The sequence below is a fragment of the Mandrillus leucophaeus genome, unplaced genomic scaffold (genome assembly GCF_000951045.1).
Source record: "Mandrillus leucophaeus isolate KB7577 unplaced genomic scaffold, Mleu.le_1.0 Scaffold27, whole genome shotgun sequence".
In the NCBI taxonomy this organism is placed as follows: Eukaryota; Metazoa; Chordata; class Mammalia; order Primates; family Cercopithecidae; genus Mandrillus; species Mandrillus leucophaeus.
In genome coordinates, this window is record NW_012102809.1 from 4,289,336 (window position 1) to 4,306,349 (window position 17,014).

The window sequence follows — 17,014 nt, forward strand, 5'->3', positions numbered from 1 at the left end:
CGAGAATTATGTATGTAAAAATTGGGGGACATGTTACATGAAAGAGTAAATATCACATTCTATACCTGAGTATAAGAATATTTGACATTTCATATGGAAAAAAGCCAAAATAAACCAGTATGTTCAAGTTGGTTCAGTATGGGTAATGGAACTCTGGGTGATTTTCATTGTTTTGCTTTATCCTTTGGTTTGCACCAAAATTGCTTCAATACTAACAACAACAACAAAATACGTTCTCATAAAGTTTGTTTTATAACAAAGGAAAATTCTGCCCAGTGTTCCAAACACCTCAAAGTTCCAAGTCCAGGTCTAAACCAGAGCCGTAAGTATTCTCTGAAAAGCGATCTACTCTTAATTGACATCTGGCGACTCTACACGGACCAACGGCTTCCTCCGCAGGATGTTATGATCTATTATTTTGCTTGTAGCCTACGGAAGAATGAGCCTATTACGAGCTTATTGAGATTGATGATTGCACAGTGTAGCTTGAAAGGTCCAAATGTAATCAGTCTCAACGGGAGAAACAAAACTCAAAATTATTTTCAAAGTATTTCGAGAATATGTCCCTTATCTGGAAGTAATACTTAAAAGGAAGCAAGCAAAGACGGTAAGGGAAAGTCACAAAGGCAAGCTCGCGCCCGAAGCCTGCCTCGGGCCGGTACACTTGTGTGTGGCGTGGCGGCGGCGGCCGGGCGCCAGGCGCTGTGGTTTTCACGGTCGCGTCAGCAAGCAGGGCCGACCTCCGCTTTATCGGACAGGATCAACGCAGGATCCGGGGCGCGGCGGCGACAGGGCCCCGAGGAGGATGCCCGGGCCAGGACTCTGGCGCCTACTTACTCCTCCGCCAGCCCGGCGGCTCCGGAACACTACCTCACAGGAATGGCGGCAAGAGCGCCGCTGCCAGCGCGGGCTGAGGAGAGCGAGCCTGGGGCTCCAGGCCCAGGGATGAGACGCTCTGGCTGGGAGGCAAGGAGCACCGACACCGACGGATAGAAGCCGGTGGCCCTCAGCTTGAGCAGGCGGCTTCGGGGCGGGGACAGAAGGGACCAAGGCCCACCGCGGGCCACAGATTCTCCCACGCCTCCGCGATGCACCCCCACGATAACGCAAGTACGCATGCGCCTCCCCAGCTGCCGCTGGGAAGAGCGCGCTCCGAGAGCCCCGCCCCCTCCAAGGATTTCCGGGGAGGCGGGTGCCGCTACTGAGTTGCCCCTTTTGCTCCTCGGCTCAAAAGGCGCATGCCCGGGGCCGGTTTCCGTTGCAAAAGTTCCTGAATTTGGGGAGGAAGAGCAGCAAGATTGAAATATTGCGCATAAGTTTGTTGCTTCATAAACATTTGGTGAATGAATAAACGGATACGCCGATGTTTGCTTTAATTGTAACTCCCCCTTCCAAAGGTCTCAGTCTTTCAAAACTACAACAGTAATATAGTTTTAGGTGTGTCCTTGACAAATCTATTTCATTCCCCAGGTAGCACCTTGCAACTGAACTTGGTGAGAATTTTTTCAAGGAAATTTTTGCCAGCATCGATTTTTGAAACTTAGTTTTTACCATGCTCTTAAAAAAAAAAGACTTGGTTTGTTCAAATACCAACTTTAGTCACAATCTGGCTTCAGCGCCTATTGTTCCGGCCCCATATATCCTTCCCCACTCTTAGGATGCTTCATCTCCACATAAAGCATAACTGCAATATACATAGGGCAGAAGGAGACCTGGGAGATAATACTGTGGTTGTAGAAACTGAGACCAGCTTGAGCTCTCGACAACAAGAGACACAGCGAAAACAAGGCATTTATTTATAATAGGCTCCTGCAAACAAGGAAAAATAAGGCATTTTCCGATTGGAACGTAGTGCTCTACTACCGCTACTCAACAAACATTTGAATGCCAAAGAGTTGTGAGGGTGGATGCTCTATAAGTAGATACTAAGCGAGGTTATATTCTTGTAGGAAGCAGCCTGGTAAGAAAATAGCAGATTTTCGAGTCAGATTTTAGTTCAAAAATCAGCTTGGTACTTGGGAACTCAATCATCATAAGCAAATTACTTTACCTCTTGGCGTCAGTTTGTTCATGTGTAAAACGTGTTAATAGTACCTAATCCAATCTTTTGCCTTCAAGTATATCACTGTTTCCAACATGAGATCTCTCACAGTTCTACTACATACACTGTTAATTTTCACATTATTTATTTTAAAATAGTTTACTAAGTTTATTTCATTTATTTACTTATTTTATTTGAGACAGAGTTTTTGCTTTTGTTGCCCAGGCTGGAGTGCAATGGCGCGATCTCGGCTCACTGAAACTTCCGCCTCCCGGGTTCAAGCGATTCTGCCTCAGCCTCCCGAGTAGCTGGGACTATAGGCGCCACCACGCCGGCTGATTTTTTGTATTTTTAGTAGAGACAGGGTTTCGCGATGTTGTCCAGGCTGAACTCGAACTCTTGAGCTCAGGCAATCTGCCCGCCTTGGCCTCCCAAAGTGCTAGAGGATTGCAGGCCTGAGCCACCGCGCCTGGCCCTAACATTTCAAAACGTTGGGAATTCAGGCAGCAAGAGACATTTTGTAAGAACATTTGAAACCCTTCTCCCCTGGAAATCAAGAGATATGTATGGAGCCTGGAGATTCCGAACTCAATTTTCTAGGACAAAGGCAAACTAAGATGATTACAAGAATGAAAGTGATCGTCACGCTGCTTCTAGGTTCCAAAGTATGGATAATTTTTTTTTTTTTTTTTTAATGGAATCTTGCCCTGTTGCCCAGGCTGGAGCGCAGTGGCGTGATCTCAGTGCAACCTCCGCCTCTCGGGTTCAAGCGATTCTCAACTGCCTCAGCCTCCCGAGTAGCTGGAATTGATTATAGGCGCGCGCCACCACGCCCGGCTAAATTGTTTGTATTTTTAACAGAGACGGGGTTTCACCATGTTGGCCAGGCTAGTCTCGAACTCCTGGCCTCAGGTGATCCGCCCACCTCGGCCTCCGAAGGTGCTGGGATTACAGGCGTGAGCCACAGCGCCAGGCCGAGAAATTTTTTTTAAAGAGCAATTAAAGAACCTAATTGGTATTGAGAGCTCTCCAAGAGCCAGTAAATGTTTTCCCTACAATATTCCATTCTACTCCATTACTGCAGCGTCGTTATAGAAAAAAACAAAATCACATAAAGCAACTTGGGCCAAAAAACATTACACGTTCCAATTACGGAAACAACGAACTGAACGACTCCTGAATCATGTCACCCTTGAACTATGTAAAAGTTGAAAAGATGTGTCAAATACAGTAACAGTTCCACATTAAAAGATATTTACGTTCGAGGTACAACCCTAATTTACAGTATTTAAAAACGCCTTTCTACACACTTCCCGGGGAAGCTAATGCCACTTCAGCTGGGCTATCTAGCGAGATGGTTAAGCATTTACTGTGTCTCTTAACACCGACCAGGGAAAAATCATCAATTCGTTTGCCCGAGTTTATAAGAATTTTCACCCAACTTCCAGTCTCCATAGCCAATCAGTTCTTGGAACCGCATACCCGATGCCGACATCCCTCTCTTGTTGGCTTCCCTCGTCAGCAGGCTTCGATAACTAAACGTCCATTTCTAGCACTGACGAAAGAGCTCAAGCTTGACACGGCCCTCAATCCTCAGCAGCCCCGCCCACCATGCTCCCGGAAGTTGCGACACTACGCCCTGCGCCAGTCCCGGGACGCGAGGTTTCATATCCGGATTCTTAGCGCGGACTCAGAACCCCGCTCTTCCCTACGCGGTCAGCACATGCGCGGCAGCTCTTTTCCTTCTTCTTCCACTTCCACTACCTTCCACCGTCCGGGAGCCGCCGCCACCGCCGCCGAGGAGTCAGGAAGTTCAAGATGGCCGCCGCGGAGACCCAGTCGCTGCGGGAGCAGACAGAGTAAGTAGTCTCTGTGAGTGGGCCAGAGGCTGGAGCCCGGGGACGGCCGAGTGGGAGCTGCACGGGCGGGCGGGAAAGTTCGGGCCTAACGGCGAGAGTCAAACTTTGCCTTTTCCGGCGCGATTCGTTGTGGGGTGGGAGGCATGGGGAGCAGGCGGCCTTCGAGCTTCCTTCTCCCAGAGGCCGCGGCTGCTGGGGTGAAGGCGGCCGCGGCCTGCAGCGCGTCGTTGCCCCGGGAGGCGTAGGCGCGAGCGGCCTCTACAGGTCCGGTGCGCGTGGCGGCAGTGAGGTCGCGCTTTCCCATTCCTCCCTTGGGGACCCATCTAAGCTCCCTGGCCGCGGCTCTTAGCGGCATCGGTGTTGGGGACACGAGGGTCAGTGGCAGCAGGCGGGGCAAGCCCGAAGTCTTTTCTTCCTCTTGCGGTACCCCCAGTCGTCCTTTTACTGGTGTCAGTTTAGGACCTGAAAGCAGAGAGCGGAGGTGGTGGGGTCACACTCTCTGGCCATCCCAGAGCTAGTCTGTGGCTACCAGGATACTTGATCTCGTCACCTTGTATTCTTTAGTCCAGCAGTCACCCAGTTTTGTTTTGTTTTGTTTTGTTTTTTTGAGTGCCTGCCGGCAGCTTTTTTTTTACCAACTTGCAAACTTGAGGCAAAGTGAGATAGAGTCTTTGGTTTTGAGGCCTGGCATTTTTTTTTTTTGTCTTTTTTGCTTGAGTTTATAACCCTTTAGGAGGACGAGGACGAGTGGAAGGAGTAGTGGGAATTGCTAGCTACTGCCAAACCACTTTATATCTATAATTAAGCTAATATAAGAATCCATGCGGCCAAATGAAAAATGAAAAAAAAAAAATACGTGTGTATGCTGCAAGGTTAGCCATTGGTTAACTAAAAGCAGTATTTTGCTCTTCATGTCTATGTTAGGAAAACTCAAACAAGAACCATAATAGAGAGAATGGATTTTACGGCAATGTTCCTATAGCGACCGTTTTTTTTGCATCTGCACTGTCTCATCTGTTTCCAGCCATCTTAGAAAGAGGTATAGTCTCCCAGCAAGTTGTGACTGAGCGATAGGAGAAATCTTTGCCACCAGACAACCTGACACTTAATTGCTGTGCGTCCAGTTTTGGGCTCCTCAATCATCTGCATTACTCAGCTAGGAGGAAAAACGGAATTTTTAACTGAGGGCTTTTCAAAACTGCTGTATTATTTTTATAATTTGACTTAGCAGAGAACAAATGGATTCTGAAGTTTTAAACTAGCTTTAACCTCTTATTGTTTCTCACCGAGTTCATTGTGTGGCACAGTTACAGTGTTTATGCCAATACAGTGCAGATCTCATGCTATGTGGTTACATTTTCTACTAATCTGAAAATTTCTGTAGTATTATGTCCATTTATTTGATTTTAGGGATGTTTGAGATTCATTTCGAGGAGTGGGTTAGTCGTATTTTATTCGCATACTGTTTTCAAATATTAGACTTAATAATTTAAAAAATACATTTTCAGGCCTCTACTGTTTGAATAACAGAGATAGTCTTTAATTTCCCTTCCCTTCCCCACAGAACACTTGGTGTAAATGGAATATTTGGTCTGTATATGTCTCACTTTCAGTAGTTTGAAAGTATTTAACAAAGACGATAACCATTTGGTATGAAAGCAAACACTGTGCCTGGTGCTCACAGTGAGTCCTTGAGTATAGTGTCTACAACAGTTCTTTAGAGAACACTGAGTAGTTTACAGTTATATGGAATCTATTCAAAATAGAAAATTTAGAAAGAATAAATATAAAAAGTAGCTTTTAAGCTTCCTGAAGGCTTTAATTCTTTTAACAACCCTATAGGGGTAGATGCTTTTATTTTCCTGTTTTAAAGATGATGAAACTGAAACACAGAGAAATTGAGTAACTTGCTCAAGGTCACCCTAAGTGGCACACCCATTTAAACTCAGGCAGTCTGATTCTAAAGCCCTGCTGCTAACTATTGAACTGTCTGGCCGCCCACTGTACAATGTGGCTTCTTTTTAAATTGCTTTTCAAGTATGAAATTATTTTTATTTTTTCCACTGTCCCAGAAAGATCCATTTTTTGATGTGATGTGTCTAATTTATTGAGACCTAATTTCTCAAACCTGATTTGGCAAAGCAGGGACCAGAGGGAAGGTTTTAAGACTAGTTAGTCTTTTGGACCCATTCTGATTTTTATATCTACATTAATTCTTTTTATTCATTTTATTTATTTTTGAAACATGAGCCCTTGTCACCCAGGCTGGAGTACAGTGACACTATCATGGCTCACTGTAGCCTCAACCTCAAGTGATCCTCCTACCCCAGCCTCCGGAGTAGCTGGGACCACAGGTATGCAACACCACACCCAACTAATTTTTTTTTTTTTTTTTTTTTTTTGAGACGGAGTCTCACTTTGTCTCCAGGCTAGATTGCAATGGTACGATATTGGCTCACTGGAACCTTGGACTCTCTGGTTCAAGCAATTCTCCTGCCGCAGCCTCCCGAGTAGCTGGGATTACAGGCATGTACCACCATGCCCTGCTAATTTTTGTATTTTTAGTAGAGACAGGGTTTCACCTTGTTGGCCAGGATGGTCTCAATCTCCTGACTGCGTGGTCCACCCGCCTCAGCCTCCCAAAGTTCTGGGATTACAGGCGTGAGCTACCATGCCTGGCCATGCCTAGCTAATTTTTAAATATTTTTGTAGAGGCAGAGTCTTCCCATGTTGCCCAGGCTGTTCTTGAACTACTGGGCTCAAGTGCTGCAGGTACTAGGGAGTCTGAGGCAGGAGGATCATTTGAGCCTAGGAGTTTGAATCCAGCCCAGGCAACATAGCCAGACCCAGTTTCTTAAAAGATGTATACATTTTAACTTGTCAGAGAAATAGGCTTAATTACTTTCCTGGTAAAGTAGCAGTGGCGTTCACTTTGCTCATCACTAAAAAAAATTTGTAAAGAACTGTCTAGCTTAAAAACGGCTTTATTCGTACACAAATTTAAATCAATCAGTTCTCTGTGTCTCTGTATATTTTGAATGCCTACCAAATAAATTCACTAAGACTATTATTCTTTGGAAAAAAATGTGAAAGAGGAAGTTAAAATAACACTGGTGGTTGGTGATTGGTGACTATTTTATTTTATTTTATTTTATTTGTTTGAGACCGAGTCTCTGTTGCCCAGGCTGGAGTGCAGTAGCGCGATCTCAGCTCACTACAACTGCTGCCTCCTGGGTTCAAGTGATTCTCTTGTCTCTGTCTTCTGAGTAGCTGCGATTACAGGCATGCACCACCATGCCCTGCTAATTTTTGTATTTTTAGTAGAGACAGGATTTCATCATGTTGGCCAGGCTGGTCTCGAACGCCTGACCTCAGGTGATCCGTCAGTCTCGGCCTCCCAAAGTGTTGGGATTACAGGTGTGAGCCTCTGCACCTGACTGTGACTATATTATTTTAAAGGCGTTCCATGATTTTCATTCATTGTTCTGGATGCCTCAAGACTTGACTTTTTTAAAAGGTAAAACTTAATAAAGCAAATATACAAATACTGTTAAGTACCCCCATGTTGTGTGCACTTCTCATTCACCTTTGCTTCCAAATAATGTGATCCGAAGAATGTTATCCACTCAATAGGTTCTCAATAAATATTTATTTTGTGATAAACCTGTTGTGACCAAGTTGGTATACACATCCACTTGGCTAAATGTGGGATGTTAAATTGTAAAATGGTAATGTTAAAGCGTAAATTTATATAAATGAAATGTATATGGCCTATATTTATTGTCAGTATAAACTATCCAAGAGGACCATTAGGTATCTTAACAGGAAACCTTTTTCTTGAGCTTTATAAGAAAGTCATTGATAATAAACCTAATTTAGCTATTTTAGCACAAGCCCATTGTATGTAATACATTATGCCCTTGACTCAATCTTTCAAGTTTCCCAGATTGACCTGGTCAGACTTTAGTTGTTACTTTTAGTGACATTTGCATTGAGAGATGAGCTGAGACTGGTGACGATCCATTGTATGCCTAGCCCCTGTAAAGAAAACGCTATAATTAAGGTTAACCTAATTGTACCAAGCTGGTAACATTTTTAGCAGGAACCTACTCATTATTTCTTGAGATAATACTCATTAATTTACAATGGAAACTAGTCACTCATGGAAATGACCCTTCTACAGTGATACTGGTCATCAGGATGTATGTCTGATTCCCAGAAGCTCTAGGAGTTAGATTTTTTTTTTTTTTTTTTTTTTGATAGAAGTTGATTCCTCTATGGGTAAACTCGAGAATTTTTAGTGAAACTCCTAAGATTTTTGTAACTTGTTGGCATTAAAAAAGATAAGGGTTCAAAAAACTGATTTTCCTTTGGGAGGGGTTGATGAGATATAAGTAATTTTGAATATCACTCATTCAAAAATAGGTGTGTGCTATGTGTGTGCACTGTGTGAGGCACTGGAGGTAAAACTGAGCAAAGCAAAATCTTAACTTTCAAGTTCTAAAAGTCTGTAATAGATAATGTAAACCATCTTTAAGCAACTTCTATATATTTTTTGTTTGTTTGTTTTTGAGACAGAGTTTTGCTCTTGTTGCCCAGGCTGCAGTGCAATGGCGTGATCTCAGCTCACCACAACCTCTGCCTCCCAGGTTCAAACAATTCTCCTGCCTCAGCCTCTCGAGTAGCTGGGATTACAGGCATGTGCCACCATGCCTAGCTAATTTTTTTGTATTTTTAGTAGAGATGGGGTTTCTCCATGTTGGTCAGGCTGGTCTTGAGCTTTGGACCTCAGATGATCCCCCTACCTCAGCCTCCCAAAGTGCTAGGATTACAGGTGTGAGGCACTGTGCCCAGCTTTTTTTGTTTGTTTGTTTGTTTGTTTTTTGAGATGGAGTCTTGTTCGCCACCCAGGCTGGAGTGCAGTGGCACAATCTTGAGTCACTGCAGCCTTCGCCTCCCAGGTTCAAGCGCTTCTCCTGCCTCAGCCTCTGGAATAGCTGGGATTACAGGCATCCACCATTATACCTGGTTAGTTTTTTGTATTTTTGTAGAGACAGTTTCACCATGTTGGCCAGGCTGGTCTTGAACTCCTGACCTCAAGTGATCTGCCTGCTTCAGCCTCCCAAAGTTCTGGGTTTATAGGTGTGAGCCACTGTGCCTGACCTTATGTTATTCTAAATATATAATTGACACAAACAATACTTACTGAGCACCTGCTATAGATTAGATAATCTAGGCCCTTAGACACAGAACAGTGAACTAAAATGAAAATTCTGCTCAAGAGTGCTTACAATATGATAGGGAGAGACAAACAATAATTATATTAGTGGTAACAGTTGCTTTGGAGAAAAATGTTAAGCACAGAAGGAAAGTATGTGTGCAGTGGGGTGGTTTTGCATTTAAAATAGATTGATCAGGAAAACTTGTTTGAGAAAGTGACGTTTAAGCAAAGACCTAAGGTGGGCAAAGGTAGCCAGGAATGCATGTATCTGGGGAAAGCGTTCCTGGCAGGAGAAACAGGTACCACGTACCTGAGATGTGAGTATGCCTATTGAAGGAGCATGGTGTGGCTGGAGCAGGGTGACCGTGGGAGAAGAGTGTTAGGTTTAGAGTGTTGGGAATTTTGGGGCTGTAAGTATAGGACTTTTTGCTCTGAATAAGGTAGAAAGCAATAAAGTTTCACAAAGAATAGTGACATAATCTGACTTCTAAAGCATCTTAATCAAATGGAAGATCTTTCGACTGACTTGGAATACTGGCCTTCTTACTGGTTTGTTGTATGTGTGATCTTAGGCAAGTCCCTTGAACCTCAGAAGTCTCAAATGGGGAGAAATTTCTTGAACACCTAGTGTGACAGCCTTTTATACTATGAACTCCTTTAGTTTTCGTAAGCCCTATGATTTGTCAGTACTATTTCCCCATGTTTTACAGTTGAGGAAACTGAGGCACAGAAGAGCAACTTGCCTAAGGTTACAATAGCTTTGTCATGTTGGAGGCAGCATTTAAACCAGGTACTTTGACTCCAGAATCTATGCTCTTTGATTCTGTTCCTTAAAATAACATTCTTATTAGCAGCCCTTTCAGCTCCACAGGATTTTTGTAAATAAATATATTTATCTAGCATCTATACAATAATAGTAGCTTAGTGGGGGTGGAGGGGACTTGGTCTGTGCTAGGCACTGTCATAAGCATTTAACATCTATTCACTGTGTAAACTTCATAACACCTTTTCAGGTAGGTACTATTATTTTCTCCATCATGTAGATGAGATTCCTGAGGATCACTTGCCAAGACCGCACAACTAGTAAGTAATGGAACTGGGGTTTGAACCCAGGCAGTCTGGCTCCAGAGACGCTTAACCACTCGACTATCCTTTGTCTTGAGGACAGTCTTGAGTTAAAACTCAAAACTTTAGGTAATTTTGAATTTGAGCTTAGTGACTAGAATTTTGTACTTTGGGCACTAGATTTTATATGCCTAAAGGTAATTCTCAATCTTTAAAGACTCTCCTACCTTCATAACTTGAATTAGCCTAAATTTTTCTCAGACTTTTTCCCCGTGTAAGTCAAGGTTGAGGAAAAAGAGACCTTCTGGATTATGGGATGGGAGATTTCTGGGGGAAAAGGATGAGAATATAGCCTGTATAAAGAACAAAGTTAAAATGCGTTGGAATCTTTTTTACTGAAATCTATGTGACTTCCTTCCCTTTCATAATAAAGCAATGATGGTGTTTTGTTTTTTTGTTTTTGAGATGGGGTCTTCCTTTGTTGCCCAAGCTGGAGTGCAGTGGCGTGGTCATGACTCACTGCAGCCTTTTACTCCTGGACTCAAGTGATCCCCTCCTAGGTTCAAGTGATCCTACCTCAGCCTTTTGAGTAGCTGGGACTATAAGCACATGCTACCACACCCAGTTAATTTAAATTTTTTGGTAGAGATAGAGTCTCGCCGTGGTGCCTAGGTGGTCTTGAATTTTCCTGGGCTCAAGGAATCCTCCCACCTTAGCCTCCCAAAGTGTGGGGTTACAAATGTGAACCACTGCACATGGCCTGGTGTTGTTTTTTTAATACCAAGATACTGCACTTCTTCCAATTCTTTGAGAAAAATTAATGATCCAGAGAACGCTACTTTATTTGTCCTGTGTCTTCTCATACTCCATTAGAGAGAAGTCAACCCAAATTAAAACCTGACTTTCACCAGAGAACGTAGCTTCTCCTGCACATGTCTTAAATACCTTTTCCTGCCAGAAATGGAAGTTGGCAATGTGACATCCAAAAATCAAAGTTCTTTGAGTATGATACCCTGTAGTGGCTGTGTGTTTTTCACTCCCCCTCATTGCTGTCAACTAATTAATAACTTCTCAATCATACCACCATTCTCTCTGTCCCCCACCCCTTCTCCCAGCAAGTTTGTTCAAGACTGTGAGACCTGGCTAGACAACCTACTTTTGCAGTTCGTGGACCTCTGTGACGCCAGTGAACCTTTAATTCTCTCTCAACCACCCACTCCTAGAATCATATGCTATTTTGTCATCTCCTAGACTTTGTCTACTTGGAATCTTTTTTTTTTTTTAAGAGATGGAGAGTTCTCTCTGTTGCCCAGGCTGGAGTGCAGTGGTACAGTCATAGGTCATTGCAGCTGCAAACTCCTGGGCTCAAGTGGTCTTCCACCTCAGCCTCCTGAGTAGCTGGGACTACAGTTGTGCACCACCGCGCCTGGCTCCACTTGGAATCTTAACCTCAATGCCTTCCACAACACTGATCTACTTGCAGTTTGCTATATATAACTGCCTTTGTCACCGTCTTTCTCTATCTGAAATGCCCCTTTTTCCCTTCTTGTTAATTCCTTACTCATTCTCCAGGGCAGTGTTACTCAACGTGTTGTTTGTTGTTGTTGTTGTTGTTTAAGACAGGGTCTTGCTCTGTCGCCCAGGCTGGAGTGCAGTGGCGCCATCATGGCTCGTTGCAGCCTTGACCTCCCAGGCTCAAGTAATCCTCCCACCTCAGCCCTCTGAGTAGCTGGGACTACAGGTTTGCGCTGCCACACCTAGCTCATGGTTTTGATTTTTAGTAGAGATGAGGTCTCACTATGTTGCCCAGGCTTGTCTTGAACTCCTGGGTTCAAGTGATTCTCCCACCTTGGCCTTCCATAGTGCTGGGATTACAGACCTGAGCCATTGTACCTGGGCTAACCTTTATTTTTTAATCCCTGTCCTTTCTCAGTAAATATTTCTTCTATCCTCCGAAAGTCCCTGCTTAACAAATTGGTTTCTTTCTGTGATCTATAAAACGCTGTCCCTGACTGTTCTCAAAATGAGTTTAGGTGATCCTTCAGGGTTCCCATAATGCCCCTATTCATGTCTTCATCATTGTACTTCTCCAGTATTTGATGGTTATGTACCACCAGATATTAATTTCTTTGAGGGAGGCAAATACTGGTTTTGGGTTTTGTGTCACCCAGGCTGGAGTGTAATGGCACGATCTCGGCTCACTGCAACCTCTGTCTCCCAGGTTCAAACGATTCTCCTGCCTCAGCCTCCTGAGTAGCTGGGATTACAGGCACGTGCCACTATGCCTGGCTAATTTTTGTATTTTTGGTAGAGACGGGGTTTCACCATGTTAGTCAGGCTGGTCTTGAATTCCTGACCTCAGGTGATCCGCCCACCTCAGCCTCCCAAAGTGCTGGGATTACAGACGGGAGCCACTGCACCTGGCTTGTACCTCTGTTTTCCTGCCACTTGGCTTAATGCTTACTTGTAGTTGGTGAGGTTTTTTCAAATGTTAAAGAGATTCTAAGTAGACTGATGAATTCTTAGGTTGAAAGGATAAACTTACTAAAAGTATAGGAGTATATAATATGAGACCTGACAAAATAAACCATAGCTTCCTCCAAAAATAGTATGATGGCCTGGATCTAGATAATTTAAGGCCACTTTTGGTCTGATATTCTAGGATGATGGTTTATTATGGAGTAACTTTTAAAGAGAACGTTAGGCTTTTGACCCAGTATTTAACCTGGGGTTATTAAACACCAAAGACTTGATAAAATAATTTAGAATCATAAACTCTTTAACTCAGCGTGAGCCAAACATTTAAGCACGGAATCCCCCACTTTATTATTTATTTCCAAAGCATCTGTTAACGTGAATGTATTTTGGGAAACTGAGTTCTCATTTGAAATTCAGAGAGATTAAATCACTTGCTGAATGAATATTGGGTTGAACTATATTAAATTGCTGATATTAGACTTGTTGACTTACAAAAGGCCCTTCCATGTGGTTCAACCGAATGTCATATGATTGCTTAGTGGCAACTACAAATCTAGAGTCCTAACTTCTGGTTTAGTTCTCTTTGAAGATTTAACTTTTGAGGATGTGTTTATACTGTCACCTTCATCAGTATCAGCTACCAGTGCACACTGATTGAGTGCTTATTTTGGGTATAGCTCAGTATTGGCTCTAGAGTTTTGTTTTGTTTTTAAGGTATAAGATGAAATCCGCTCACCAAGTTTTATGAATTTCAAGTGGAGAAAGAGATTAGTCTTCCAGTGTATGTTAATAGTTATTAGTCTTACTAAAAAAGAAAATGGGCCCTTTGGTTGTTCATGTGTGAGAAATGTTGGTTTAAAAATTAAGTTACTGAGTGGCTCCTTGAACTAAATCAGTGTTAATGAGGTTTTGCTGTACCTGGTTTGTTTTTCCCTTTTTCTCTAACCTGTAATTTTTAAGCTCACTCCATTAGGGATTTCCTCTAATGCTTTTGGTGAGTTCAACCATTAGAAACACAATAAAGTTGTGTCACTATCCAACTCAGTTCTTGCATAGACCTTCTTTGAAATAAAATGTGTGAAGCTGTTCTGAAAAAATTTTAGTGACTGACTTCATGTATTACATTGAGATGTATTTTCTCATTACTGTTATTTTGTTATAACTCTTTGAATACTTGTTAAATGATATGATTTTAAAGTGTGTTTGATATATTTATAGGATGGAAGATGCTAATTCTGAAAAGAGTGTAAACGAAGAAAATGGAGAAGTATCAGAAGACCAGTCTCAAAATAAGCACAGTCGTCACAAAAAAAAGAAGCATAAACACAGAAGTAAACATAAGAAACATAAACATTCCTCAGAAGAAGACAAGGATAAAAAACATAAACATAAGCATAAACACAAGAAACACAAAAGAAAAGAGGTTATCGATGCTTCTGATAAAGAGGGTATGTCTCCAGCAAAAAGAACTAAACTTGATGATTTAGCTTTGCTAGAAGACTTGGAAAAACAGAGAGCCTTGATTAAGGCCGAACTTGATAATGAGTTAATGGAAGGAAAGGTCCAATCTGGTATGGGGCTCATTTTGCAAGGTTATGAGTCTGGCTCTGAAGAAGAGGGGGAGATTCATGAGAAGGCAAGAAATGGAAATAGGTCTAGTACTAGATCTTCAAGTACAAAGGGGAAACTTGAACTTGTGGACAATAAAAATACTACAAAAAAACGAAGCAAAAGCAGATCCAAAGAACGGACTAGACATAGGTCTGATAAAAAGAAAAGTAAGGGGGGTATTGAAATTGTTAAAGAGAAAACAACTAGGAGCAAGTCAAAGGAGAGAAAAAAATCTAAAAGCCCATCCAAAAGAAGTAAGTCTCAAGATCAAGCAAGGAAATCAAAATCCCCTATCCTTAGAAGGCGATCTCAAGAGAAAATTGGTAAGGCCAGATCTCCTACTGATGATAAGGTTAAAATTGAAGATAAAAGTAAATCAAAAGATAGGAAAAAATCCCCAATTGTAAATGAAGGTAGAAGTCGCGATCGATGTAAAAAATCCAGATCCCCAATTGATTTAAGAGGTAAATCCAAAGATGGAAGGTCACGGTCCAAAGAGAGAAAATCAAAACGGTCTGAAACTGATAAAGAAAAGAAGCCAATTAAATCTCCCTCTAAAGATGCTTCATCTGGGAAGGAAAATAGGTCACCCAGTAGAAGACCTGGTCGTAGTCCTAAAAGAAGAAGTTTGTCTCCAAAACCACGTGATAAATCAAGAAGAAGCAGGTCTCCACTTTTAAATGATAGAAGATCGAAGCAGAGCAAATCTCCCTCTCGAACACTGTCTCCTGGTAGAAGAGCCAAGAGCCGATCCTTAGAAAGAAAACGAAGAGAACCAGAGAGAAGACGACTTTCTTCTCCCAGGTAACGTTTACAAAATGTTAAAGCTTTTTACCAATGCATGAGATTTTACACGGAAAACTAGAACTTGTGGACAATTAAAAATGAAGTAGTAAGTAAAAATAAAAATGAGTGAAGTAGTGACGAGTTTCATAATTTTAAGTAATCCAGTCCATTAACCATGTTAATATTTGCACTTTTGTCAATGAGTATTGTAATTATAGGTGTTTAACAAATACTGAGCTTGATGATAGAATTGGGTTTTTTTTCACATTGTTGATTTAATACCTAGTTTGCTAAGGCACTCCTTTCAATCCATGTAATTTGGCTGATAAATCTTCATTGGGACCGTGCAGAGAGAGGATTATTACTTCATTGAACAGTGATAGGCTGAAACTTTTTGAAAAGGGGGAAAGGTAATCAGTTTAACAATTGTATTCTGTTCATTTTCTTGTATTTGCATGAGTTTTAAATTTTAACAGTATAAATAGAAACCAATACCAGCATGTTTTGGTCGCCAAGGTATAATTAAAATGGAAAATTTTGTAATACATATAATCTCATTGTTGACAAGTAGTCCTCTTAAGCTTAAGAAGAATAGTATAAAAAATTATTTTCTACTATTTGAATAATATATTGTCTTAGTTCTTATAAATCCTCATGTTATTATCTTAACTCATCAGGTGAAGGGGTTCTCATACCTAATTTATAAATGGAGAAATAGAATCAGATAATTTATATAATTTACCTAGGATCATAGAACGAAAGTATTTGCAGGGAGGAGGAGTGTTTATACCACTTAAACTACTTTAGAAACTGATTTCTTAATATCTTTTATATTTAATATTTACATATTATGAAATTGCCAGCCAGGTTTTGCTTATTAAAAGAATATTGGCTTATACTGTGTAAGGATGTTAGTTATTCCTAGCCATTTACTGTGTTCATATTAATATTTTCTGTGAATGGGTATAAATACAAACTGACCCTGAAAGTGAAGTCATCATATTTTCAGAGAAATTTCAAATTTAATTTCCAAGTGCTATGTCTTAAGAGAGTCTTGTTGGCACTGTGATTAAATAGCCCCTTTTTCCTTTGGCTTCCTGGATGGAGGCAGTTATTAGTTTTACTGATTCTGTTATCTCAAGTGCTTCTTAATTATCCTGGTGGTCTTTCAGTTTGCTTTCAGTTTGAAGAGCAAATTCTGAGGAGTTTATTAAAGACTAGAGCTGAGTATTTGAAACAAAATTTTTTTTTTAATTACAGAAGTGGTGCATACTTATTAAAGAGAAATCCAAGTAAGCCTGTAAATTGGCTCCCTTTTCGTTTCTCCAGTACTACTCCTTAGAAATTTATGTTCTCTTAGCTCTTTCATTGCACAGACAATGACATGGATATGAGGGAATTTTTTTTTTTTTTTTTAATGAAACTGGAGTCATTCATATTCACATGTGGCTTTTTTCAGGAAACATTTTTGTGACAAAACATAGAGATTCTTTTTCATTCTGCCTAACAGCAACTGGTATTTCAATGTAGATGTATTACAGTATCATTCTCCTGTTGAAACTGATGAAAAATTTAGGCTGGTTCCAATTTTTCACTATTATATGCAAAGATGTCCATTGGTTATGTGTGAGGTTTCTTTATAGAATAGATTCGTAAAAGTGGACTTGCAAAGTCTCAGGGTATGTACATTTACATTTTAGAAAGTTATTGCTAGATTTCCATCCAGGAAAGTTAGATCAGTTTCTACTTCTTTGACTATGTAAACTGCCCTTTTTCCTAAAACTTTATTAGGAAAGTTTAGGAAGATCTTTATTACCAGGATACCATATAGTATTTTGTCACCCTTAAAACAAAAAAAGCCCAAAAATTGTTTTAATCGAAATTTCTTAGATGGCTAGTGAGGATGAACATGTTTATTTTCTTTATTTTTCTTTCTTTTTTAATTTTTCTTTT

At 41.2% G+C, this 17,014-nt stretch overlaps 1 protein-coding gene and 1 long non-coding RNA gene across 2 annotated transcripts in view; one reads left to right on the forward strand and one right to left on the reverse strand.

The window, feature by feature from the left end:
- Positions 1-229: 229 nt before the first annotated feature.
- Positions 230-3,645, reverse strand: LOC105542863. The gene is made up of 3 exons (XR_001006541.1): positions 3,484-3,645; positions 1,211-1,270; positions 230-959 (listed from the first exon to the last, which is right to left on the reverse strand). It is a non-coding gene; the product is annotated as an uncharacterized LOC105542863 (long non-coding RNA).
- PRPF4B (pre-mRNA processing factor 4B) overlaps positions 3,638-17,014 on the forward strand; it is a 42,909-nt gene continuing 29,532 nt past the window's right edge. The window contains exons 1-2 of the mRNA XM_011984573.1: positions 3,638-3,900; positions 13,883-15,079. Of these exons, the coding sequence (XP_011839963.1) occupies positions 3,860-3,900; positions 13,883-15,079 (1,238 nt within the window). The 5' untranslated portion in view covers positions 3,638-3,859. The remainder of the gene's footprint in view (positions 3,901-13,882; positions 15,080-17,014) is intronic.